The 26,429-nt window shown below is 50.3% G+C and overlaps 9 protein-coding genes and 1 non-coding gene across 10 annotated transcripts; 8 read left to right on the top strand and 2 right to left on the bottom strand.

Moving 5' to 3' along the window:
- Positions 1-303: 303 nt before the first annotated feature.
- On the bottom strand, positions 304-2,243 carry BO79DRAFT_271036 (carotenoid oxygenase family protein; the record flags this gene model as incomplete). The annotated part of the gene is made up of 5 exons (XM_025687328.1): positions 1,803-2,243; positions 1,625-1,748; positions 1,199-1,575; positions 1,014-1,151; positions 304-963 (listed from the first exon to the last, which is right to left on the bottom strand). Exons 1-5 carry the CDS (start codon positions 1,986-1,988, stop codon positions 304-306), a joined length of 1,485 nt encoding a protein of 494 aa, XP_025537185.1. The 5' UTR covers positions 1,989-2,243.
- Positions 2,244-3,822: 1,579 nt separating this feature from the next.
- On the top strand, positions 3,823-5,704 carry BO79DRAFT_153861 (sugar transporter; the record flags this gene model as incomplete). The annotated part of the gene is made up of 5 exons (XM_025678731.1): positions 3,823-4,018; positions 4,066-4,492; positions 4,552-4,918; positions 4,979-5,264; positions 5,319-5,704. The coding sequence occupies 5 exons, from the start codon at positions 3,823-3,825 to the stop codon at positions 5,702-5,704; spliced, it is 1,662 nt and encodes a 553-aa protein (XP_025537184.1).
- Positions 5,705-6,786: 1,082 nt separating this feature from the next.
- Positions 6,787-7,262, top strand: BO79DRAFT_210433 (uncharacterized protein). The gene has a single exon (XM_025682804.1). The coding sequence runs from the start codon at positions 7,001-7,003 to the stop codon at positions 7,223-7,225; it is 225 nt and encodes a 74-aa protein (XP_025537183.1). The 5' UTR covers positions 6,787-7,000; the 3' UTR covers positions 7,226-7,262.
- A 1,842-nt stretch (positions 7,263-9,104) lies between these two features.
- On the top strand, positions 9,105-11,708 carry BO79DRAFT_199561 (beta-glucosidase; the record flags this gene model as incomplete). Its single annotated transcript, XM_025681426.1, has 7 exons — positions 9,105-9,228; positions 9,282-9,475; positions 9,522-9,574; positions 9,632-9,854; positions 9,907-10,153; positions 10,203-10,365; positions 10,415-11,708. The coding sequence occupies 7 exons, from the start codon at positions 9,105-9,107 to the stop codon at positions 11,706-11,708; spliced, it is 2,298 nt and encodes a 765-aa protein (XP_025537182.1).
- A 467-nt stretch (positions 11,709-12,175) lies between these two features.
- BO79DRAFT_210432 (flavin-containing monooxygenase) lies at positions 12,176-13,900 on the top strand. The gene has a single exon (XM_025682803.1). The coding sequence runs from the start codon at positions 12,183-12,185 to the stop codon at positions 13,842-13,844; it is 1,662 nt and encodes a 553-aa protein (XP_025537181.1). The 5' UTR covers positions 12,176-12,182; the 3' UTR covers positions 13,845-13,900.
- A 2,055-nt stretch (positions 13,901-15,955) lies between these two features.
- On the top strand, positions 15,956-18,928 carry BO79DRAFT_247023 (ferric reductase family protein; the record flags this gene model as incomplete). Its single annotated transcript, XM_025685618.1, has 8 exons — positions 15,956-16,387; positions 16,439-16,479; positions 16,530-16,850; positions 16,901-17,130; positions 17,183-17,235; positions 17,284-17,405; positions 17,457-18,674; positions 18,856-18,928. The coding sequence occupies 8 exons, from the start codon at positions 15,956-15,958 to the stop codon at positions 18,926-18,928; spliced, it is 2,490 nt and encodes an 829-aa protein (XP_025537180.1).
- Positions 18,929-19,054: 126 nt separating this feature from the next.
- On the bottom strand, positions 19,055-19,870 carry BO79DRAFT_153733 (uncharacterized protein; the record flags this gene model as incomplete). Its single annotated transcript, XM_025678725.1, has 1 exon — positions 19,055-19,870. The coding sequence occupies one exon, from the start codon at positions 19,868-19,870 to the stop codon at positions 19,055-19,057; it is 816 nt and encodes a 271-aa protein (XP_025537179.1).
- Positions 19,871-21,949: 2,079 nt separating this feature from the next.
- Positions 21,950-22,441, top strand: BO79DRAFT_230740 (uncharacterized protein; the record flags this gene model as incomplete). Its single annotated transcript, XM_025684113.1, has 3 exons — positions 21,950-22,220; positions 22,283-22,329; positions 22,391-22,441. 3 exons carry the CDS (start codon positions 21,950-21,952, stop codon positions 22,439-22,441), a joined length of 369 nt encoding a protein of 122 aa, XP_025537178.1.
- A 414-nt stretch (positions 22,442-22,855) lies between these two features.
- BO79DRAFT_t179 lies at positions 22,856-22,941 on the top strand. Its single transcript has one exon. It is a non-coding gene; the product is annotated as a tRNA-Val (tRNA).
- Positions 22,942-23,456: 515 nt separating this feature from the next.
- BO79DRAFT_153862 (transcription factor domain-containing protein) lies at positions 23,457-26,138 on the top strand (the record flags this gene model as incomplete). Its single annotated transcript, XM_025678732.1, has 8 exons — positions 23,457-23,568; positions 23,635-23,719; positions 23,805-23,916; positions 24,010-24,124; positions 24,212-24,941; positions 24,995-25,408; positions 25,480-25,718; positions 25,801-26,138. The coding sequence occupies 8 exons, from the start codon at positions 23,457-23,459 to the stop codon at positions 26,136-26,138; spliced, it is 2,145 nt and encodes a 714-aa protein (XP_025537177.1).
- Between the last annotated feature and the right edge of the window lie 291 nt (positions 26,139-26,429).

The raw sequence follows: 26,429 nt of genomic DNA, 5'->3' as shown, positions 1-26,429 counted from the left end.
GATGAAGATCTGGCGAAGGGGTATTGCGGAGTGAACCAGCTGGCTGCGAGGAATTTGTATATATCTGACAGCGGTAGTACTCGGGTTGTTGCTATTCCGTGCTTCTATCATTTCGCCTTATATATTAGGCGGGGTCCCAGCTCCGCTAAAAGAAGCCTATCAATGACTTAATCGGGATTTATTCATTCCGCATAGTATGAACGTAGCAGTTGCATCGGACCGCAGTATAATTTGGCGACATAAAGCAAGTAGATAACGTTCTCCACCCTCTCATCTCCCATGCGAATCACAATAATTCACAACTTATACAGACTGCATATCACTACTATCGACCCAATTTCCATGCAGACCGGGCCGAAGCCGAACCGGCAGAGGAATAACCGCCCTGGCCTTGCTGAAATCCGTCAAATCCAACAGATGCAGCTCGCTTGTCATCGACTCGTAGTTATTAACCAGAGCCATGAGGTATCCGTCTCCTTCGATAGAAGACCCTGCCTTTGGAATGAAAACCGGTTCTTGCACCAGATGTGTCCGACCAGGGAAGTAGATCTCTGAGATCCCAGTATGTAAATCCACATGAGCTAAAGCATTATATAGAGGGTACCCGCCACCGAGACGAGGCCCTATTTTTTCAAAGTCAGTGCCCAGGGAGGGGTCCATGAGATCAAAGAAGCAGTGTTGATGCTTTTGTGTGGCGTAGCGATCGTCTATTCTGTAGAATTCGCTATTGCCGGTATGGAGGACCTCGGGGTCAGGCAGTATTTCACTTGTTGTGTTCGGGTCGATTGTGAATCGCATTAATTGCGACGTGATTGTGCTGGGCTCGGGTGCTGACCCCTTGCTGTCTGGCCACCAAAAAAATACGTTCTGTTTGCTGATACCGAGGTCGAATATAACGTGCCCATCGTGGTCTTCGTACGCGTTGAGAGTATGTCCAGGAAAGGAATTGTCCCATCGGAGCCACTGTTATAAGTCAGTGCGCTGTATGAAGAGTTGCATCGAATGGCAGCCACCTTAATGTCTCCAGACTTTGGTCCTCGTCGAGGGATGACGCCAATATACAAAGGGGTCTCGGGACTCCATTGCCAGTGTTCCCCGCCTGCCTTGAGGCGATCGATGTCGCATAATTGGGGAATAAGCGGGAAGAGCACCTAGTGGTGTAAGTCTTTTATCGAGATCTAATTGGCTTGACACTCACCCAATTCTCGGTCACCGCAAAGTCATGTATCATGGCACAAACAGGCGCCACAAACCAGCAGATGTCGGAGAAAGACCCATCCGGCCTGACCTGGTAGTAACAAACATCTGGTGTGCCATCACCCTTTGCCTCATAGCCGAAACAGACCATTTCGCCGGTTGCGGGGTCAAATTTGGGATGTGCCGTGAAAGTGACACTTGGAATTTGTCCCTCAAAGTCGTACAGACCTTTTGTCTCTAGGGTAAGAGGGTCTATCGCATATGGTGGGGAGTCCTCCTTTAGGGCCAACAGCTGCCCATTGAAGAAGACAATGTTGGTGTTTGCTGTGCTACGGATCTTGAACCGGACGGCATCCGTGAACTTATTCCGATATTTTCCTGTACCGGTTAGCGAAGCCCAGTAGACAATAATTGAGAACCGGCATACCAAGAAGGGCTTTCCCTGCTTCTCTTTCGCGCACGAATTTCTCGGTACGTACGAACTTCTGCTGCCACGATACGGAGCCATTCTTTATCCGAAAGGCGCTAACATTCCCATCGCCATTGAACCACTAGTTCTTTTAGCACATCCGGTACAGCATACCAATGGGAAAGTGAATACAAACTGGATCATCTTCGATGAAGGGTGGCATCTGGGGATCAGGCATTACCCGAAAGAATGTGCCGTCGATATCATTTGGAATATTTCCATAGACCTCTAGATTGTTCACCTCGCCCTCAACCCGACATGGCTTCATAAAAGCCGAGAACTGCGGCCTCTCGGGGAAGTGGAGAGTCTTCGGAAGAGACATGGAGGGAGCTCTGAACTTCCAACACTCTGTATAGAGAGGCAAATATCACAATCCGGTACTGTTAGACAAACTTCTGCTATGCTTCAAGAAAGTGCTTCTCTGCATTTTATTAGCAAATACAACTGTTGAGGCGCCATGGCTAACTTTATAGGTAGGCGAAGCATTGCCGAGTTGCGGGCTGCGCGCATCAATAAAGCCGATCATGTTGACTCAGCGGAGAACCCCCACTCCGGGGAGTGGCAGGTCTTATACTAGGTCTCAGATGGATCAATGAATCAAGTCATCCCAGGGGAGAGACATGGAAAAACAAACCAGATACTAAGAATAGAATAGAGGCCGGGGAGCAGGAGATGGGTGATGACTCAGCGGAATGGAAATACCTCCGAGCAGCCGGGACGGGGTGGCTTAGTCGTTATAGTATCATTTCATACTAAGTACCGATCATCTGTGAAGCCCCTGGACATCCTCGACAAGATGAGATGTCTTCATTTCTTGACCGTCATGTCATAAGTCACAAGCACGAGCTTTGTGCGTCACATGAGGACTGTAAGGAACCCCCCTTAGGAATATATATACTATTGGATAATGCTGCCAGTAACTGCTACTGAATGCATACTAATTAGTAGTAGTACTGCATCATCAGTCAATTTAGTCGCAATCTGTAACTTGAACATGAGCATCACTGACATTCGTCCACTGCCTCCCAAGAACATAACAGATATTCTTGGTACTACAGTCTACATTACATGTTCAAGGTTCTCAGCCTTGCTAGAGTTGCTGGTACTGACCGACGGCCTACCTCAATCTGCTGTCTGGCACAACGGATGAAAGAGGTACAGGACGATATCTCAAAATTGAGTACGATACAATCCACTTTTGAGATCAGCAAAATATACCAGTTTTCAACATGTGATGGACTACCGGGCTACCCAAGGGCAAGTGCCAGGGCGACTAGTGTCCTAGCCACCACGGATTAGATACCTAGCAGGGTGGGCAACGACAAGGACTGGATTTAACTTCTCAGTCTGGGGATCAAATTAAGTAAGGCTGCTCTCGTCAAAATTTCGCTGGGTTCTTGTTTACACAGGGATACTAGTCATTCCATACGTGAGCCTCATCAACAATGTCTGACCACCCATCTTCCGAGAAGCGAGTATATCTGCAATCATCTTGCCGATAAACCTCTGGCGTACGAGATAATTTACGACAATCTGGGGAATATACAGAGGTCGAAACCAGGCAAGTGAGAGAGCATAGTGCATGAATATGATCTCGGACCCAGATAACTCATCAAAGGCAATCTGGGGGAACCTCCAATACAAACTACGCAGGCTGGTGACCCAATTGGCCTGACAAAATTGGTAGGTTAGTTGAAGAAGAGATGAAAGCATCCATCATGACTCCATGCCTGACTTGTCAGTGACGCCAAGTCGGGCTCCACCACAGTTGCAAACCGCGCTGTTAATTGGCCGATCCGATGTTTGGCAGCATTACCTCATGGGGAAGTATTGCTGCATTCGGCGAACAGCGAACAAGGCAAGATGGTCCGTTTGTCAAGTGGGAAGCATTGCCAATGGAGACAAGACAAACCATAGGTTGCTCCCCGCAAACCTCCAGCGAGGTCCAATCAATGATGCCCCCCCGGATCGACACCCCAGGTGCGGGGCGGCGTCTCAATTGCTGGCATCGAGGAGGCGGCTCACGAGGATTATACCCATAACTACTATCCGGACCTGTTACGTATATAAACTCTCAGAAGTCATCCTTCTGCCGTGGAGCACGTATTTATTTCATTCTTGACAGGAGGAGCTTTCTCAATAGCACAAATTTTCCAATGACCAAGAAGGAACACCCCGAAGAACTCGACAAGAGTTCGGCAGTCCACGATGAACATGCCGACACCAGTGCGCTTGCTCTTCTATCCTCGGAAGTGAAGTATGACGCCGGGAAGCTTAGGGACCTCATCCACAACCCCTACGTATTCGGTGCTGCGTTGTTGGCATCATTCGGTGGTTTCTCATTTGGCTACGGTATGTCCTTTGTCCACCTACACTAGGTCCCAATTAACATGTTCTAGATCAGGGTGTCATATCGATCATTCTCGTCATGTCCCAATTCCGACAGCAATTTCCCGAAACGTCCCCGGACCATGCACACTATGGTTTCAATGTGGGACTTATGACTGGGATGCTGGAATTGGGGGCTTTCATCGGTTGCCTGTTCTTTCCCGCCGTCGCCGATTGGATATCTCGAAAATGGGGATTGACTGTGGCCACATTCTTTTTCGTAATAGGTGCCACCATTCAAACAGCCGCGCAGAATTATGCTACAATCGTGGCCGGTCGATTTATTGGGGGGATTGGCGTCGGCACCTTGGCAATGGGTGCTCCATTGTATATATCCGAGATCTCCCCCCCTGCATGGCGTGGATCATTCTTGGTTCTGGAGGCAATCAGCATCGTCATCGGAGCAATTATATCGTACTGGATCACTTATGGAACAAGGTACATTGGAACAACAAGTGTCGAACGTCTCTTTAAGCGAAAGGCTGACGTGGTTATAGATCCATCCCCAGTGATTGGGCGTTCCGGCTCCCGTTTCTCCTCCAGATATTTCCGGCCCTTGTTGTGGGCATAGGCATCCATCTATTTCCCTTCTCGCCCCGCTGGCTGGCGATGAGAGGTCGGGATCAGGACTCTCTCAGCTGTTTGGCGAAATTGCGCAAACGGTCGCCGCAAGAGGAGAAGGTGCAATTGGAATGGAAGGGAATTTTGTCGGAGGTCCGATTCCAGCAGGCGCTCCTCGAAAGGGACTATCCTGACCACGCTTGTCACCCGCTCCTTGTCGGCTTTAAACAGTGGGTCGATCTCTTTCGACCAAGATACCTCAGGAGGACTCTTGTTGCCTTGGCCATTCCGTTCTTTCAGCAGGTATGGGGCCCACTGATTGCGATGGTACTTCCCCATGCCTTCAACTCCTGACCGATATAGTTTTCGGGGGTCAACGCTTTTGTGTATTATGCGCCCACATTCTTCGAAGCCCTGGGACAGAGCGACAATAATTCACTGATTCTCTCAGGAATGGTCAATGTCTGTCAATTCGTCGGAGGCGTTCCGATGATGCTGTATCTGGATAAAGTGGGGCGGCGTAAACTGGCCATCTACGGTGGAATAGCCATGGCAATCCCGCATCTCGTAATGGCGGGGTTAATGAACCGATTCAGTAGCGATTGGGCTTCATATCAGGCAGTGGGGTGGTTCTGTGTGGCCCTGATTTGTAAGCTCTCAGCCTCGAAGGCTTCTGCGCAGTGACCACTGACACGGGTGACAGACCTATATGTGCTCTCCTACAGCGTCTCGTACGGGCCATTGGCATGGGTCCTTCCTGCGGAGGTGTTTCCTAGCTCCAAACGTGCCAAGGGAGTTGGTGCCGCTACGGGGATGATTTGGTTGGCCAACTTCATTATCGGGGTTGTCGTGCCGGAGATGCTCCTTAAGCTCGGATGGGAGACGTATCTCTTCTTTGGGATTTTCTGTGTGGCTGCTGCCGTATTTTCATTCTTCCTCGTTCCAGAGACATCAAACAAGTCGTTGGAGCAAGTTGCCGCGGCATTCGGTGACGAACTCATTGATGAAGAGCGGAACCTGCAAAGCCGCATTGCCGGCGAGGTGTGGCATGGCTATGGCAGTCATGCGGAGAAGGAAGCGCGGGTGTGAGCGGGGTTACCTCGCTGGATGGCCGCGGATATTGTTCATTGTGGTCCCCACCACGTATTATTACCACATTTTGCGCATAGGAGGCACAGTAGCACCGTTAAGAGGTGATAGAAGCACTAAGAAGGAGTGATATCACCGCGTGCATCTGACCATGTTTTCCTATCCCTGCAAATTGTGGAGAGGGACAACTAGGGGGACAAAACACATGGAGACGGAGACCCACTGCTTATGGAGGCATGAGTAACATTCCATCATGCCGTCCCCCCGCATCTCCGCAATAATATGTTTTCCACCCAGGTCACTGCAGGGCATCGTCAATCTTTTCCATTAGTAGTAGATTGGGCAGCGCTGGTGGGTCCGGGGATGCCCCGGATTTCGATGACAGCAGGAGGGATGCCGGGGTCGTCCCACATGGTTATGAGCAAAAGACATGGGGGTATCAGCTACGGCGGAATACTTGGTAAGCATTTCTAAGCAAGAGAGGATGGAAGCTAAAAGAAAAAGAGAGTGTGTGTGAGAGAAAGGAGAGAGAAAGAGAGAAGAAAGTGGACGAGGAAGAACAAGAACAAGAACAAGAAAGTCTGCCGTGACCGCCACACTATTCCCTTTTTGGGACTCGCACGGGATTAAACTATCCAATGAAAGGTCCAAAGACATCTAACAAATGGGACCGGTGTAGGTAAAGCTAAGCCAAACTAGTGCCCATCTTCCGATGATGGAACATGTCACAACATTTTCCCGATGCCAGCTGCATACATCAGAGGCCAGGAAATATCAACATCTTGGTAAAGTGAAGATACTCCGTCCGGTCCTCTGTACTCCACGTATCCTCCTTTATTCCTATAACGGCATTCGTTATAGATTCGATAACAAGTTCTTCTCTGAGCGGTGAAGCGATGGTGGTGTGCGGTGTCCGTATTACAGATCGAGAAAACTGCGTTTGCAAATCTATAGGTATTGCAACGGGGAGAGATGGATGATGCTGCCGGTGGTAGAAGTAACTGGGTTGGCACAATTCGGCCGCACAGTTCGCTGACGCTTGCCCAGGGAGGTACCGTGTTTGAACATGTCCCCTCTTCTAATGTCTCTAGGGTCGGATGGTAAATATCGATGCCGGACGCAAAGTATTGGTCTTGCTGGCTGATAACAGTAGGTTCGGGCAATTCTGTGCGAAATGTCGTGGTAGAAATAGAGTTTGTTGTAAACGATAGGCGGTTTGAAACGGGTTCATAAGGATGATAGGAATGAGCGTGTGGGAAGCCCATCAATATGGTCGGGATCTTGACGAGGGCGACGATGAGGCAGGCCAATGTCAATAGGGAACACTGGGATCGCTCCATGCCTGATCAAATGTCTCAACCTGTCGGATTCAAGCAGAGTCTTTTGAACAGTCTCAGTGTCGGTAACAAGGTGAGTTTCCACTTCGGATGGAGGTATTGTAAGAAGTTCAGAAAGAAGGCGAACTGTCAATATCACCGTGCCCAGGCCAGTAAGGCGGTAACCGAAGGATGGTTCTACTGAAGCGGTGTTGTCTGACATGGTGATGGTGATGGTAAAGGTGGTCGACGGGCTAAGGTTGTGTTGTTAGGCGAGGGGATGGGGCAGGAGGCAAAGGAAGAAGGAGCAAGCAAAAGAAAGAAGCTGTACAGTGAATGCGACGTCATAATGTGTTTTCAATTAACGTAACTCCCGGCCGCGCCGGCCACCCACCTACTACACACCCAACGCGTTCCTACATACAAACACCCTCCCCCCTCCTCTCTACTTGAAGCTATTCAACCACTAACCATGCCACCAAAACAGTCTAAAGCATCAAAAGATGCAGCGGAGCAGGAGGGCAGGATTCTACTTACTATTAAAGCTATAAAGAAGCATCAAATTGACAGTATTCACGGTATTACATGCTTTTTAACTGTCCTATACTCTATTCTACAAGATTAACTATACGGCACTCCATTTGTTCAAGAGACTCCTAATAGCGCTCAGAAATTGACTTCTAATGAAAAAGAATGCCTCATACAATGGATTTTATTATTAGATCAGCGTGGAGCACCTCCCCGCTGCAGTAAATACTATATAATTAGCCACAAAAGAAATCAGTGTTCAAATCTCCGTAATAAGTAATAATATATAGGCTTTGCTAATAATAATGTTGTTTGAATAGCTTCATTCTTGCTTGCGTTGGGTGTGTAGTAGGTGGGTGGCCGGTGCGGGCGGGTGGCCGGCGCGGCCGGGAGTTACGTTACATAGACGTGTATATACAATGACGAACCCTATACTACTAGTAGTAGTACCCTCTATCCGTCAACCCTTGGTTACGATAGCGATACTGCCGCTCCGCTACGCCTGAAGTATAGGCAATATCATCATCTTCCCCTCAATGGGCACACAACGTTATCTTTGTTTTTCTTAAACCCTCTGCATCATCACTGATGATGTGCTCTTCTTGACTACCCCGCTCGGTCACCTTGCAACCCGGTCTAGGCGGATGATGCCTCGAACGGACTTGATTCCATCACACACCATCCGATGCCACGCGCTCGTCTCGGGGTGCTTCATCCTCCACTCATCGCTGCGTTTTGTAGACACAAGTGCCGATTTTCTGGGCCGATGAGAGAGTGGGAGCACTTCCAATCCTTGGTGCGGCATGAACCGTCCTCTCTAGGCCAGCGACCCGAAGAATAGGGCTCGTCGATTATCTTCCGGGGCCCGATCGCATATAACAAGCGTTGAACCTAAATCGTGATGCCCAGCAGCTGATTGGCTCTTAGTAGGAACAACAGGAGACCAAGCACACTCGGACCTACCAGGCCTCATGGATGACGCCATGCCATATTCCTGCGGTCAGACGACCGGAAAGTATAATAGCCTAAGTGCCTAAGCCAAGCCGGATGTTGTATGGAGAAAGAGAAATCTTGATTCGCCTCATCCACGCGCAGCTCTGCACAGTACGCTCTCTCTTTCGCCCCGTACCCTAACCGGGGCATGTTCTTACCCTATATGACGAGTCATACCCTGCATTTCCCCGGATTTACTCCACTGCAGGTGGGGACTTGTTAGAAATTGTGGGACTCCTACAGCGGCATTTCTATCCCTCTACGCTGCCGGAAGTGGAGGAGAAGAGACGGCTCGCCTAATGTTACCCCGAAAAGGCTTCTATACTCCTCCTCTTCCCATTTGCACCTCGCATGACATGGTCTAATCACACACCATTTGTATTCTTTTGCCCGATGTTTATCCGCTAGTCTGGAAATCCCGCAAGTATGGGCACCGCAACTACACATTCACAATGATACATTCAATGTCACCCATGCAAATGTGAGGGGAAAGTGGCATTTAAATACCACCATGTGGCCGGTGTGCAACATGACCTGGCAGCAGTCAAGACAGCATCGCCAAAATGCACAGCATCAGTGCACTTCTCAGCTTGCTTGGGAGCCTCGCGCTCTCCAGCGCTGCTCCGTCACAGAACATCACTAGCGACACTTACTTCTATGGACAGTCTCCCGCAGTCTATCCGTCTCGTACGTGGTGTTTCCCCTTTCCAGGCACAGCCTTCACTAACGCCTGGCCAAAGCCGAGGGAACGGGTACTGGGTCATGGGCTTCCGCCTATGAAAAGGCTAAGGCCTTCGTCGCTCAATTGACGGACGACGAAAAGGTCAACCTCACGGCAGGAGTAAGCTCCAAGACTGGCTGCTCGGGCTTTATTGCTGAGATCCCGCGCCTCAACTTTCCCGGTCTTTGTGTCAGCGATGCAAGCAATGGCCTGGTACGTATGGCCTTCATACAAGACTGGATATGTCTAATTTTCGCAGCGGGGAACAGACTATGTCAACGGTTGGTCTAGCGGTATTCACGTCGGTGCCAGGTAACATTTATGTCAACGAACGTCTCTACTGTTTCTAAAGCTAACATACTGATGCAGTTGGAATCGAACCCTTGCCCGAGACAGGGCCAAGTACATGGGCCAAGAGTTTCACCGGAAAGGAGTGAACCTTCTTCTCGGTCCTGTTGTTGGCCCTCTTGGTCGGGTGGCAGAGGGCGGCCGCAACTGGGAAGGGTTCTCGAATGACCCCTACCTCACCGGAGCACTTGTATACGAAACAGTGCAGGGAGTACAGTCCTCTGGTGTTGGTGTCTCAACGAAGGTGAGAACTAGTCATTCATTGAGCGCGCACAGTATGGCTTATGGTTCAATAGCATTACATCGGCAACGAGCAAGAGACAAACCGAAACCCGGGAACGGTTAATGGTGTTGACGTGGCTGCCGTCTCGTCTAACATCGATGACAAGACAATCCACGAGCTCTACTTGTGGCCTTTCCAGGATGCCGTCCTGGCGGGAAGTGTTGCCATTATGTGCTCATATGAGCGGATCAACAACTCTTACGCTTGCCAGAACAGCAAGACACTTAACGGACTACTGAAGACAGAGTTGGGTTTCCAAGGTGAGATTTTCCAACACGGTCTCTACACAACGGTCTCTGAATATCCTAGGTTACGTGATTACCGACTGGGGAGCCCAGCATGGTGGAATCGCCTCGGCCAATGCCGGTTTGGACATGGTAATGCCTGAAACGACGCTCTGGGGGTCCAACCTCACCACCGCTATATCCAATGGCACGATGGAGGCATCAAGACTGGACGATATGGCGACTAGGTGAGCTTCGTAGCTTACTTTTCCAGTACGGCTAAGCTGATCGAATCAGGATTATCGCAACGTGGTATCAGTTGAACCAAGACACGGACTTTCCCACCCCTGGCGTTGGTATGCCAGCAAGCGCCCAGTCGGAGCACCAGGCTGTTGTTGGAACGGATCCCGACGAGAAGAGCACGCTTTTGGAGAGCGCAATTGAGGGGCACGTCTTGGTGAAGAATACCAATAATGCTCTCCCTCTTCAAACACCCCAGCTAGTGTCTGTCTTTGGTTATGATGCCAAGGTCATTGATTCTTTTGACCTTGATTCTACCATTTTGAGTATCAGTCCTCTCTTCCAAAATTACACTCTCTGGGTGGGCGGTGGCTCAGGATCGAACTCACCGGCATATGTCATTGCGCCACTCAATGCCATTCAACAGCAGGCCTACGAAGACGGCACATCCGTGCTGTGGGACGTCAGTGCTCAAGATCCAGAGGTGGATCCCACTTCTGAGGCATGCCTCGTCTTCATCAACAGCTATGCCACGGAAGGGTATGACCGCTCCGCATTGACGGACGACTACAGCGACACCCTGGTCACAAATGTGGCAAACAAGTGTAACAACACCATTGTCGTCGTCCACAACGCTGGCATTCGCTTGGTGTACAATTGGATTGATCATGAGAATGTCACTGCCGTCGTCCTGGCACACCTGCCAGGTCAGGACACCGGACATGCCTTGGTAGATATTCTCTACGGGCGGGCCAACCCCTCGGGCAAGCTTCCATACACCATCGCCAAGCAAGCCTCGGATTATGGCTCCTTGCTGCATCCATCGGAACCACAGACGCCTTATGGCCTATTCCCCCAGTCAGACTTCTCCGAGGGAGTTTATATCGACTACCGGGCATTTGACAAGGATAACATCACCCCGCAATTTGAGTTCGGATTTGGCCTTTCGTACACCACCTTTGATTATTCGGGGCTGAGCATCGAAAAGACCAACGAGACGACCTCCGAGTATCCACCGTCGGCCACTATTCAAGAAGGAGGAAACCCTCGACTGTGGGATAAGTTGGTCACAGTGACGGCCGAGGTGCAGAACAGTGGATCGGTTGACGGGGCGGAGGTGGCCCAGCTGTATGTGGGGATACCCAATGGGCCGGTCCGTCAGCTGCGTGGGTTCGACAAGGTGCTTCTCTCCGCGGGCGAGACAGCCCAGGTGAGCTTCTCGCTGAATCGGCGCGACTTGAGCACTTGGAACGTGGAAGCGCAGCAGTGGCAGCTGCAGTCGGGCACGTATCAAGTGTACGTGGGACGGTCGAGCCGCGATTTGCCATTGACGGGGGAGTTCTCTATCTAAGATAACCAAGATGATCATGATTGAATGTTAGCATAAATGTGAGCAGCCCGCTCGGGCGATCTGATATACTGCTGCTTATGTGTCTTCTGTCTCGGGAGAAGCTCGCCTCAAATGATCAAGCGGGCGTTCCGGGTCATTAATTGTTGCACATTGTCTCGGCGTACCACGAGCACTTGTAAACCAAGGGATGTCATCCAATCGCCCACTTGATGCCCTGATAACCGCCACAAAAACCCCCCCTGCCGTAAGTGTAACGTGGCGCGCATCCCGGAGCGGGGTTATCACCAGTAGAAAGCGCAGCGACTAGCCAGGGTCAGCATGCCGGCATGAATACGAATGGTTGAGATTCTTCTCCCCGACAGTTGCGGGGTTCTAGCCCGGAGGTCCACGGTTGCCCTGCTGACCCTATTTATAAATTCCTTTCCCCTCTTTCTCCAAGACCACGATGAGATATTTCTATTATGCATCGCAACAATGCCTTCTGACTCCCAGCAGGACTCAAGCGCTCTACGCCCCGAAAGCCCTAATGGCAACAGCCTGTCGTTAGATGTCCTCATTGTAGGAGCCGGATTCAGCGGCATCTACTGTCTACATGAATTGAGAAAGCTGGGACTCAAGACTGTCATCTTCGACGCTGCCCCAAACCTTGGAGGCACATGGCAGTGGAATCGCTACCCCGGGGCTCGCGTGGACTCTGAAGTGCCTGAGTATCAATTTTCTATCCCGGAAACATGGGTCAATTGGACCTGGTCCACCAACTATCCCGCCTACGACGAGATACGCCGGTATTTCGAGCACGTCGAGACCGTCCTCGAAATAAAAAAGGACTGCTCTTTCAATACGGTCGTAGTATCGGCAGAGTTTAATCCCACAGCTGGACGATGGAATATCACCACAGCTGATGGTCGTCACGCATCCGCAAAATACTTCATTGTCGCGACCGGATTTGCCGCCAAGCGACACGTCCCTGAATGGCCAGGCATGGACTCCTTCCGTGGAGACATCCACCACTCTGCATCTTGGCCCGAAGAAGGAGTTGACTTCCAAGGCAAGCGATGCGCCGTGATCGGCACCGGCGCGTCCGGTGTCCAACTGACTCAAGCCCTGGGCCCCGTCGCCAGCTCCCTCAAGGTGTTCCAGCGCACACCTAACCTCGCCATCCCGATGCGCAAGCGACCTCTCACCGTCGAAGAGCAAGAGCGCCTGAAGCCCCTGTACCCGGAGTTATTCCGACTACGGGAAACATCATTCGGCGGGTTCACCTACGACTTCATCGAGCGAGGAGTCTTCGACGAGGACGAGAAAGAGCGCGAAGCATTCCTCGAGGGCCTCTGGGAGAAAGGTGGGTTCCGATACTGGGTCGGCTCCTACGGTGACTATCTCTTCGACGCCAAAGCCAGCAGGGTGATCTATGACTTCTGGGCACGCAAAGTGCGCGCTCGTATTGACGACCCGATTAGCCGCGACCTGCTGGCCCCGTTGGAGCCACCACACCCGTGGGGTGTCAAGCGACCGAGCCTGGAACTGGACTACTATGACCAATTCAATCGGCCGAATGTGGATATCGTTGACGTGCGCAACAACGCCATCGATTCGTTCACCGAAAAGGGTATCCGTATGACTGATGGCACGGAGCACGAGTTCGACGTGATCTGTGTCGCGACCGGGTTTGATGTCTCCACTGGCGGACTCACCAATTTGGGTCTGCGCAGTACGAATGGCACGTATCTGAAAGATGAATGGGCCGCGGCAGTACATACGTACCTCGGACTCGCTATTCACGGGTACCCAAACCTCTTCTTTACGTATGGACCGCAAGCAACAACGGCATTATCTAATGGGCCAACCACGATCGAGCTCCAAGGGAGATGGATCATTGATGCGATTCGGACGATGGAGCGGAAGGGGATTAAATCAGTAGAGCCGACTTTATCGGCTATTCATAGCTGGAAGCATCGGATTGAGGAGCTGTCGAATTTGACGTTGTTGCCTACCACGCGGTCGACGTATATGGGAGGGACATTTCCGGGGAAGCCGTTTGAGCAGTTGAATTATACGGGTGGGATTCCGATGTACAAGGGGGAGATTAGAAGGGCGTTGCCGGGTTTTGAGGGATTCAAGGTTGTGATGCAGTAGTATACTAGGCTTCATGGACTCTTGAGGTTATAGAGATGTAGATGAATGAAGATGGCCAGTCAAATGGTTTATGGTGGTCGTATTGAATAGTAATTGCAGCTCTAGGATCTCCGTGAGACTTGTTAGTATCATTCCGTGAATCTGGCCATTCCCAATTTAGTATTGAACCTTCCAGGTGACTATCTGTCATTCATCAACGGTCATCATCTTCACCATCATGGCTTTCTATTAAAGGCCATCATCTTTCGGAATTCTGCTTCTTACCATATTCCACGATCGCCTATACCCTCTAAGGCAGGACATATAGAGACACTTCAATTATTGTCAGGCCTCTGCGAAGCACATCAAATCAAATATATCACTTCTTCTCAAATAAAAAACAGAGACATGGCGAAATAGATCCCCATAATATATAAAGAATTACCTTAGTCCGCGGTCTAAAACAACAGACTAGATGACCAAGTTCCAGCTATGCAGCGGAGACCGTTGGCAGGTGTATAGTCCTAATTGAAAGCGCCTCCTCATATCAAATCCCCGGCTTTCAATGAATATATGAGAGGTATAAATTGGGTTTGAGACTATCCTCAAACAGACTATATAGCATCGCACAATCTTGTACCTATGCCCTCCACACTATCAGCAACACCAGTGAAGCTGTCAGTAGCTATGCTTCAGCAAGACGATATAGGCTGCTTCGGCGTGGTTTCATCACATGCTACGCAATTATTCATTCTTGAAGATTTATAATATCTCGAAAGCGAAGCCTGAATAAGACATATGGACTTCTTAGTTTCCTCCCGGTTGACTCCAGTCTGTCCAATCTTGAGCGGGATGAGCAACAAGGGCCAGCATGGGAGCTTGCGCCGCTAAGAGACCCCAAACAAGGCTAGTTTTTTCCGTGATCCGGAACTCTTCAGCGTCCTTGGCCAACTCAGGGCGGACGCCCGGGTGCTCTTCGTTGGTGATCACAAGCAGTTGTCACCTCCAGTTTTTATTTATCCTGGTGAGGAGGCGTGGGCCAAGTCAGCCTTTGAGTGTCTGGTAGGCAAGAACTACAACCAGACATTTCTGGATGTAGTCTATAGATCCTGTCGCCTTATATACCAGCAGACCTCAAACGCCTATTATCAAAGCAAAGTTCAATCTTTCAAGAATGAGCCTACCAGTACTGTTAAGATAGGCCAGCAGAAGCCCCCGCTGGGAAGGAGCCGAACATCTGGTCAGTACCGCCGAGAAGATGATGCGAACGACAACATCCTGAAGAGCCGGTATTGAGGTCGTTCAGAGAGCGCCGAGGCAGCCTAAAGAGGGTCACGAATTTTCCCGGGTGGTCTTGCCTTGGTAGTAGCTCGTTTATCTCATGTGTTGCCTGCTTCCCATAGGCGCACTTGCGACGTCGCGCGCTACATGGTTTACGCTGCGCTTTAATGCTAGTATTTGCTTCTCATCTGTATTGGTAGCCGACGTAGCCTACCCTTCGTTTTGCGCTACATTCTTTGGCACGGCCTGGAGATACGCTTGATAATGTCGTATAGATCATATACAAATATAATAAACGTCATCTATTCTCCGTTATATCCTAATAGTATCATGTAGTGGGGACTAGTGATTCAAACTTTTACCGTTGGAACTGAACAGACTCCCAATTATTTCTACCGTATTACGTGTTCCAGCCTGAGGCAGAAGGGATGCTGCCTGGATGTAATGTAGCGAATCATAGCTCGGGCGCTATCAGATGGTGCGATCAGATTAGATAGGCCCCATCCCGATGATCACGAGGTCCCTGGCTTCAACTGTGCTCATGTATGTCCGACTGTCCCGTTCGGGAGTATTCCTCCGAGTTCATTTCGAGGTTCCGTGTAGATATTGGTTATCACAATGGAACATTGAGACTATGCTTCGCTAGTCAAGGCACCGGGCTTTGCTCCTGTACCATACATTCCATCTCTCAGGACCACGTGGGTCTCAGACTTCGCCCCCGGCCGGACTCGGTCGGAGGGTACGGGCGACTCGGTCACGCCCCACTCGCACTCAGCCATCTCCGAGCTTCGTGACTCTGCTTGTCTTTCCCCTCTTCAATCATCACTCACCCCATCTGGATCCTCGATGCCATGCTGTCCACCAGCTGGCTTCTCCTCCTGGTATACTTGGGGCTGGCCTGCGCCGGTCGGCCGCCAACCGACGAGGGATGCGTGACGGCGGTGTACACCGCCCTGGGTTATCTCTCTTTTTCCGGCGACCCGACCCAAGGAGCCTGGGAGGCGCGCTGTCAGAACCGGCTGAAAGTGACTTCCACATATGCCTCGGCGGATGTTTACTGTACGGAGGAGGAGCAAGCCGCCGGATTCGCTCAGTTGCAGGGCTACTGCCTGGAATATGGCAAGGTCGAATTGTTGCCTCGAGAGCAGGTGGCCGAGAATCTCACCCACGATGCGCTCAGTCGCATGCCTGTCGTTGAATATGGGCAGATTCCAAAGTCGCAGCGCATCCCTACTGCAGTTCTCATCTCTCCGACCTTCTATCGTCGGACCTTTGACACGATTGTATGTTCTTAGTGATGATTACAACCACTCTTCTAACCATCATCTGCGCAGGATACTTGGCAATTCGAGGTTTGGTCGCACAATGCATTCGGGTAAGAGAGCAATGCTCCGTCATGCGCAACAGTGATACTGACCGAAATAGCCTATTAGGATATGCATTTTGGGCCCTCGTTCTCGCTGTTGGCATCTTTCATCGTCTCGTGCGACACATCTTCCACGCGCTAGACATTCGGGCAGGACAGTGGGCGCGATCTCGTGTGAGATGGCTATGGATACCGCTAGATGGGACGTATCACTGGTTGCAAACTCATCTAGTGGTACCGGCCCCATTGTCATCGCCACGGCGGAAGCTGCTTTGGTGGACGTTTCCTACACGCATTGAAGCAGTGACCGTTTTATTGTTCTGGGTGTTGAGCGTCGTCGTCTGCACATTGGAGTACCGGCCAGTCGAGGGAAATCTCTAGTACGTTCCTCAATATATGTACACGATGCGTCATAACTGACGGTATCCAGTTGGCCCTCCATACCAGATCAGATTATGCGCTATGCCGCTGACCGAACGGGTGTCTTGTCTTTCGCCAATCTCCCGCTAGTGTGGCTCTTTGCCGGACGCAACAACATCTTCATTTGGGCGACAGGATGGAGCTTTGGGACGTTCAACTTGTTTCATCGACATGTTGCGTGGATTGCTACTGTCCAGGCTGTCGCACATACCCTCATCTACCTTGTCATCATGTACCAAAGTATGCTACTCACATCGATATGGTCTCGGGCATATTACTGACAACATTAAAGAAGGCAACGTGATCAGGAAGCTCCACAAGCCGTATCTAATCTGGGGAACACTGGTACGGCTTCACCCAAACCACTGTTTGTTCAAGACTAACGATTTGTAGGCAACCGTCGTGATGGTCGCCATTCTTCCCTTTGCCGTGCAATGGTTCCGCCACCGGTTATACGAAACATTTCTACTACTACACATCCTCTTTTCCATTGCTGTTCTATTCGGTTGCTTCTAGTCAGTTCCCCCTTACCTTTGCTCATCAACATCCACTAACCACCGTCCTAGCCACACAATCATCTTCGAAGGCCACGACTACTGGAACTACCTTTGGCCAGCAGTAGCCATCTGGATCGTCGACCGATCCCTGCGCCTAATCCGCCTCATCTACTGCAACATCCACGTGCGAGCCAACGCCGGAAAAGGCGTCCAGTATACGCGCAGCACAGCAACCTACGACCCATCATCCGACGTCATTCGTCTAGAAGTGACCCCGGGATCAGCTCACATCCGCCCCTCTCCGGGAGACTTCTACTATCTCTATCAGCCCTTCCGACTAACCGGTTGGGAAAGCCACCCATTCACCCTCGGCGCATGGTCTTACGACACTCATGAACCTCAATTCGTCTCAACAAAAGACAACGAAGTAGACATAGACGTCACTCAAGTGCCCCTCCTCTCCGACCCATCCTCACCAGGCACAGCCACCCCCGACGAAACACAACTGAAGCACCCACAAAAGCACAGTCACAACCGCCATGTCCAGCAGCAAATCCCCAAATTCATCTTCTGGATTCGTCCGTACGACGGCTGGACCCGCTCCCTTCGCCAGCAATGCATCAACTCCACCGATCTAACCACCACCACAACCGTCCTCCTCGAAGGGCCGTACGGTAACCACTTTCCACTGTGGAGCTACGAATCTGTCCTACTTATAGCGGGAGGAACGGGCATAGCAGCCGCGGTACCGTATATCCAGGATCATATGGTGCGGTCATCTACCGAATCAGAGCAGCTTCCCTCGTTGAGTAGAAAGGACAGCAACACAACACAGACAAAGGATATGCGTCTGATCTGGGTAACCCGCCAAGAAGCATTCGCGCAGCAGGTGGCAGGGAAAGAATTAGCGCCTGCGTTGGCGAGGGATGATTTCCGGGCGGAGTTTTATTGCACTTCGTCTTCAACTCCCGCTCCCCCCAGATCTGTCGGTCACGGCGACGACGACGACGACGACGACGACGACGGAAGCGATACAGATACAGACCGACGAAGTAGCCGCGACCATCTTTGGAAGGGAGGCTCTGGGAACATCAATTTCCTTCCCGGTCGGCCCAATCTAGAATCACTCGTGCTTGACCACGCGCACGAAGCCCAGCTCAGTGAATCATCTGCTGTGGTACTGGTATGTGGGCCTTCCGCGTTGGCGGATGAAGCGCGTGCGGCGGTGCATTTGGCTATGAGACGGGGATATAGGCGGATACGATATGTGGAGGAATCATTTAGTTGGTAGGTTACTGTTCAGGATGAGGTCACGAGGTTATGAATGTTGTTGATATATTTCATTGCAATGGAGTGCAAATGTACATAGTTATGGGCTCGTAGATCTACAACATGGCGTTCATAGACTGAATTTCAACTGATGGCTCAACTATCCATCTATGACATGTATCTCTGACTCTAGATCTAGGCAAGTACATGCTATGATTTCCACTGGGCTGTTGATACATGTCGGACCGTATGCGACAGCCGAATCATCATGAAATATTACATTCTCATTGCATATCAATCTCTACTACTTGCTTTAACCCATAACTGAACAATAACCCAAACCCACATTCACTAAAAGCCCACAATACACCCAACTCATAAACAAACAGACAGCATCCCTACCAACAAGTCAACGTCACCTTCTCATCCACCCACCTCTCCCCACCCCCAACCACCACCTCCCGAAACACCCATTCGCCGACATCCGCCCTCGGAATCGTCCATCCCACTGCAGGCTTCTCCCTCTCCGTGCCCACACGAACCTTCTCAACCCCATACCCAGACCCCAGCATATGATCCCCGGTCAACAAACTCCCCGGCCTGACAATCACCACTCCCCGAAGCAACTCCCTCGCCTCCCTCTCGGCCAACATCTCCTCCATCGCCCACTTATCCGCATGCGGCACATGCAGCAACCCATGATACACCCGGCGCAACAGGAAGGGTACATCCATTTGCTTCTGGCTCGGATCGACGCCCATACCAGAGAGAACGGTGAGGAGCGGCCGATTTGTCAAGTTCGAATGGAGTAGGGACTCCGGGTATGTGTTGTAGATATCCCGCAGGGCTGTGAGCAGCGCCCGTGTCGCTTCTTCGCAAATATGCGGGTGGTCGAATTCGAATGCCCAGCCACGAAGGTGCCCAGTGGCACCGATGCCGGAGATGATATGGGAGACTAGGGTTGGAGTAGAAGAGGATGGATGTAGGAAAATTGTGTTCTTCACGGCCTCTGGGTCGGTCACATCGCCGGTTATTATACGGAGTCGGGAGTCCAGAGTCTCTTGGTTTATGTTTTGGGTGCGGAGGAGGGCTATAAGTTTGGACGGAGTGCGGGCTAGTGCGACGGCGTGGTAGCCATTCTGTAGGGTGTGGGCGAGGCAGGCGTTGATGCAGCCGCCTGTGGCGCCGAGGAAGGCGATGGTTGGTTTGGACATTGTGTGTTTGTCTGTGTTTGCGTAATGGAGGATAATAGGAGAAAACTAGTGAGTGAACCAATGATGAAGGATGTGGAATGGAGGTTTCGAAATGTTGACAAAGTCAGTCGGTGGTGGGTTTATATCTGCGGCGAAGGATCAGAAAGTCTCCGTTGCCAGACGGAACTGAAGGAAGAAGATGCGCTGGGACCATTATTATCCCGCAGTGGGATCGATGACCGTGGTTGAAACCATCCACTTGGGAAGCAGCACGTTGGTTTTTGAGAGGTAGTGGTGTGTTTGCTGTGATGGGCCGATACAACGCTTCTGCTACTTGTGTGTTGTGTGTTCTGCGTTCTATGATATTTAGGTAGGGTTCGGCGGTGCATGTGAAGCCTTCTTGGTCCACCAACATAGGTGTCAAATGCATGGTGTATAGCATACCTAAAAAATTTCTATCGTGCTTATTAACTTGTAACCCTACAACTGGTGAACAATGTATTTGATAAATTCAATGCGTGTCAATGTATTCCCTCATGGCCGTGATATTTGCGGATACTCTTGTTTTGAGGTCATGCTTGGTTATGATTCGGAGGTAGAATTTCGAAGTGTAGTTGCTTATTCTATTAGATGTGGTACTTGCATGTTTCCATTGGTTATCCAACGATATATTTAAAAATGACATACCTGATGTTACAGTCTCCGACGGCAACCGACAGACATCACCGTCGTAGTATGACTGGAATTGGTCCGTTGAGATGTGAGCGTCCGTCTCCCCGGAGTACTACGCAACCCTAGATAATGTGACCATAGGCATCGCTAGCACAGACAACCATCACAGCCAGCAGACCACCCGAGCCGGAAACCAGGCAGCTAGTTACATGGATGCCTACTCAACTAAGGAGTGCCGCCGGAACCAGTGACTTTAGCTGCGTATAGCTCCTGTGCACTGCTAATTGTGTACTCCGTATAGTGTCGCTAGTCGGCAAAGTGGAGATGATGTATGCAGTCTGCTGGCTTTGTTGATGCACCCAAAGTGCTAGTTAGTCGATCTCAAAGATCTATCTGCATTGTTGAGGAAATGATAGTCACCAGGTGGTCAGTGCTTGCTGTTGAGACAAACATCTTTCTCCATGTTGCGGACTATCTTGGGACTGACTTGCGGACCCACAACTGAGCACTATTCTTGAATGGAACCCCTGTTCTAAAGCTTTAACTTGCTTCTTTTAAATCGAATATGATACTTCCCAAACAATTCAGGAAAGTTTGTCTTGATTCTCTCTCTCTTCGTGGTGCTACCGGGCAGGTGCTAGAAATAGATATTCGACTCAATGATCTGCCACGAACACTGATGTATTGATCTGACGAGCATGCTTTTGATCGCAGATATCCCGGAAAATAGCTAGGATAATTTGTTATTGATCCGAGGGCGCATTTCTGAACAATTGACTCGATTTTGCCTTCCAGACAGTCTTTTTGGGTGATTTTCTGTGATATCAGACTCATCCGGTGGGTCACACATGAGATGTCACGAACTCATATGTCTTCCGGATACCACTATCGCATGAGGTTCGGAACAACATCTGCTGCAAGTGATATGTCATATATATCCCCTGAATATCATGCATCTCTGTGGGGATTTGCCCGAACCCAGCTCACTAATTCCGAAATGTATGCAGAGGTTGCATAAGCGATTCATGCAGTAGTAACTACGTTGGCGAGGGCTTCGCTACACATATTCTGGATATCACTTGAATAGTCTTTGATGATCTCTCTTCCGAGAGACCTTCAGCGCTGTAGAATGCGCACTGCCACCACCAAGACTATCCTCATGCAAGGAGTTAGTCTGATTTCTAGACAAGAGTGCGTTGAATCCAAATCGGCGGTTGAAAGCTTCATCATCGCAGAGGTTTTCGGATGGCCGTAATATTGCATAAAGACCAAAGTGCATCCAGGTGCAGTCCAACAACTATAAAAAGGCATCTCGCGGCCATCTTTTCAACCCATCAACAACACAATCCGAGCTTTTCTCTTGTCTCTCTCACACATCACTCAAGCAATCTACTACTCTTCTTTCCCTCTATCCAACCAGCAATCATCATGAAGTTCTTCGCAGTTGCCACCCTCGTCGCGGCCACCGCTATGGCCGGTGCTGTCCCTCGAGGCTACCAGTGGATCAGCCACAACGACCACTCAGAATCAGGGCTCAGCAGCTCTCATGCTCAGAATACCTGTGGAACGAACAATGTAAAGTGCTGCCAGGGTTTCAGTCCCGAGCATGGGCTGTCCCGCCAAGATGAGAGTCGCTTCCGGGCCGGATTGGGCGAGGGTGTACCCGGCGAATTGCAAGGTGGAAACAACTGTGGTCCTTGTAAGTTGATCTCCTTGGAGTGTTTGCGAGGTATAGAAGCTGATCAATTTATCCAATAACAGGCGGCAATGAAGAAGGAGCTCGGAGCGTTGCCTGCTGCTCTGAAGGCGTGAGTGACCTGGATTCCTAACCAGGTCAGATGAAAGATACTGACAATCACCTTGACACAGAGCAATAACCTCATCAGCCTCCCATGCATTGCCATTGGGCGCTTGATGTAAATGTCACTCTTCGCTGCGCGGACATTCCGGGGAGAGTATCTCAGCTAATGCTGGATAATGTACATTTGGGTGGTATTATTGAGGTCAAAAGATGATTTGTTGATGTTTGCGCGTCATAGTATTTGAATGTTTTGGAGTTGGTTACTCTTTATCATTGGCTCTTTCTTAGGCAGTTGTTGTGTACAGAAAATTTTCGGTCACTAGGGAGTCCGTTTATTCTATATAACCTTGAGTTGATCGAAGCTTAGGACTCGACATACCTCGCTTTGTTGATATGGTTTTGAGCTTCCGTGTTGAATTACTAGGCTGGGCTTTTGATATTTGCCCAAGAGCTTCAATACTAGGAAGCAGGGCTCGAGTTGCGCAGAGTTTGAGCAGGACATGCCCTTGGAGAGTATAAAATATTTATCATCTGACCGATTGGCCTAGTGGTTTTAGGGCGTCTGTCTTACATAATTGAAGCTCACAGAAGGTCCCCGGTTCGATCCCGGGATCGGTCATTTGTTTTGGTTTTTACTCACATGACTTTTTTGCTCTCATGCTTCTTTGATAGACTTTTATATTGACAGGTCTTTCTTTTGCTAGTCTGGCTGGCATTATGGAGCTCTTGATTCAATGTTTCAAGTTTTCCTTCATCACTCTGTGCAATATACTTGCTGGGACACTTCGGGAGCCATTCCGGGCCAACAAAGCCCGCCTATAGTCAGTCAGTCCACTGCAATCAACTTACGCAAGTACGACGAACATGATGTGCACATTGCGTGAACCTCGACATGTTGGAAATTCAATACAGCAGGAAATTAGTTTCCTTCCCTCAATACGAGTTCAGTAATCCGTGGCTGGCTCATGTCAATTTAGTCATCCGGCCTCCACCGGAAGAGATCCCGTTCCCCACGACCCCGGATTTTCTTCCTTCTGCATCGCCCCAACTACTTGCTGTATCTCCGGGGTCTTCTGTCCAGGATCGCATGACACCCCAGATCCCTCCCCACCATGTCTAGCGTGCAAGACTCTCATGTTCGTCATTCCGACAGCTCTGGTCGCCCCAATAAACGTCGCAAAGTCGCAATTGCTTGCGACGAATGCCGTGCTCGGAAGGTCCGCTGTGACGGGAGACAACCCGGTGCGTATTGCCTCACTTGTGTGACTCTTCCGAGAGACCCAAGTTACGTCGCTAATCTCTGAGTGCCCAGTCTGTGGGCCGTGCGCAAAACGAGTGGACCAGGGAAGCCAATGTGTTTACACGGGGGAATTGGAGAAAAAGCGAGCAGTTCGCAAGTGAGTGCCCTTCTGGCTGCCTCAGGCACTAACGGGCTCCTTCCCGATTTGTCCACTCGAACTAACGCTCAATTCATAATGGCAGTTACATCGAAAGTCTGGAAAGCCGGATCAAGCATCTAGAGAGTCCTCGTTCCTTCTATGACAGTGGAGAAGGAGGGCTTGCGCAATCTTATGATGGCTCGGACCAGTTGCAGGTAAGCTACTCCTTGCTCCGTTGCCTTCCAGCATCCCAGAATATACCGCCTGTGAGAGTAGTAGTATGTTCAGGTCACACTCACACTTTGCAGCATCATGCCTCGCCCTCTTTGGAGGTGCCCGTTCGCCAAAACCGACCTAGGAGCATTATTTCTACAACTACGACGAATGCGGACCATCTTTCTCCGGCGCGAAGCACCTCACAATGTTCACCCAAAGGGAATCCCCATCTTGTCACCAGGCACACTACCTATCAATCACCAGCCTCGCTGGATCAGTCGCTTCGACTGAAAGACCCAACGGACAGTGTCAATGCCATGATGGGTGCCGTGGAGGATGAACGTCCCACACAGGGCTTTTTTGGTAGCTCTAGTGCTGCCAGCTTTATCCGTCAAATCAAAACTGCCATAGATAAGAAGGTATCCTCGCCGAACCGCCACACTTCGGATTCGATTCTTGGGGTCGGTCCCCCTCCCAGTTTGATGGCCACGAAGAAGCCACGGTTATCCACAGTCCCCAACTATGTCCTCCCTCCACGAAAGACGGCAGATAGCCTCATGGGGGTTTACTGGGAGTTTGCTTTCCCACTATATCCACTCGTTGACAGCCTTCAGTTGAGAAGAGAGTATGAGATGATTTGGACTGGGGAGGCTCTTCAATCTGATGAAAACATGCTTATGTGTACCGTCAATGTCATTTTTGCACTGGCCTGTCAACTGGCTGACTTTATCCCACCAGAGGAGCGAGAGGCTTCTGCAGATGCATTTTTTACTCGTGCAAAAGATCTTCTTCAATTCAACCTCTGGAACACAGGCTCCGCTGCTCTGATTCAATGTCTGCTTCTAATGGCTCAGTATTTGCAAAGCACCGACTCCGCCCATCAGTGCTGGATTGTCACCGGGCTGGCTATCCGCAATGCCCAAGGCCTTGGCTTGCACCTTCCCCAGACGATCGCTCGTCTACATAATCCCCAGGAGCAACAGCTGGCTCGCAAAATATGGCACGGATGTGTCCTGATGGATCGGTACGTGACCTCAATCCAATCAGTCGTTCTGTTCCAATATTGACATCGTGTAGAGTTATATCAATGACATTTGGGCGCCCTGCCATGATCTCCAAGGCGTCATGCGGATCGGTCCCTCTCCCGGCTACGGTGGATGAGGAGTATATCCCTGCAGTGTCTGGGTCCGAGGTGACTCAGCCAGCAGACCGACCATCAGTCATGGCATTCTATGCAAAGTCTCTTGAGCTTTATGAAATCCTGAACGACATCTTGTTGAGTCTGTACAGTCCGACAACCGATGAAAGCCCAGAAAACATTTATGACTATTACTTCAATAAAGAAGCAAATCAGGGAGAGCGGACGATATTCGAACTCGACCGGGCACTTACGAAGTGGTCCCGAAGCCTACCATCACACTTGCGAGGTGAATCTCATCTAGGGGGCGGATATACAGTTTTCTACCACCAAAGTGTTGTATTGCGTGCAAGGTATGTTGCCTAGTATGTGTTAAACGGTCAATTGCCAAAATGGTCAATTGCCAAACTAACCCTCTTGTAAGATTCCTTCACGTAAGGATGCTTCTCTTCAGACCCATCCTGTCCAGATACTGTACTTCACGTGAGATCGGGATTGCGGATCCGATGATTTCCCTGCAAGACTCTTTTCCTCAGCGAGTTGCATTGCAATGCTCGACCATTTGCGTCAAGGTCGCGCAAGAGGTTATCGGGCTAATACACAGTAATATGCCCGCCGATGGAAGTTCAGGCCCTCTTCCTGCTTGGTGGTACAACATACTGTGTGAGTAGTCTAGTCCTGGTGAATAACTGTCAGCGAAGCTCATGATGTACAGACGTTTACACCGCTGCCACCGTCCTCATAGCCGGTCGTCTCTGTCCTGCTATATTAGAAGAGGTGACTGAAGCTGCAATCACGCAGTCGTGGGAAAACGCTTTGGAGGTATTGCAAAGATATCATAGCCACAGCACGTCCGCCCGGCGGTGTGTTGCAGCTCTCGAAATTCTCTACGAACGGGTAGTATCCGAAGGGCCTCCACTTCATGACCACCAAACGAGCGCTTTCTCCACGAACCCTGCGTTTAATGGTCTCGGCGATCTCTCTTTAGGGGAGGGTGTCAATTCAATACTGTTGGATAGCCTTGACTTCCCAGACTTTCAAGATATGTCATGGTTGAACAGTGTTCCCAGCAACCTCTTCTGAGCGGGCTTCCTGATGGTGAATTATTTTCTACATACGCAATTTGCAGAACAAACTTTGTTTCTCGGTCTGCTACACGAGGGTGGATTTTGCGAGTTATTTCGAGCTAACCGGCTAATTACACCATGGCATCGGTCTAAGCAAGGCAGCTGTGGAAGAACGTAATGTCCTTTTTTTTTTAACCAAATTTACGACATATCCAGGCCTGTAAGTCATCCAAAACATAGGTGTTCGATTTTGCTGTTTAAAGTTGTACATCACTAACTCTATAGTATAGATTATTCCATGCCATGA

This window comes from Aspergillus costaricaensis, assembly GCF_003184835.1.
Source record: "Aspergillus costaricaensis CBS 115574 unplaced genomic scaffold BO79scaffold_26, whole genome shotgun sequence".
Lineage (NCBI taxonomy): Eukaryota > Fungi > Ascomycota > Eurotiomycetes > Eurotiales > Aspergillaceae > Aspergillus > Aspergillus costaricensis.
The sequence above is the reverse complement of the archived record's forward strand: the minus strand, read 5'-3'. Positions and strand labels throughout refer to the sequence as shown.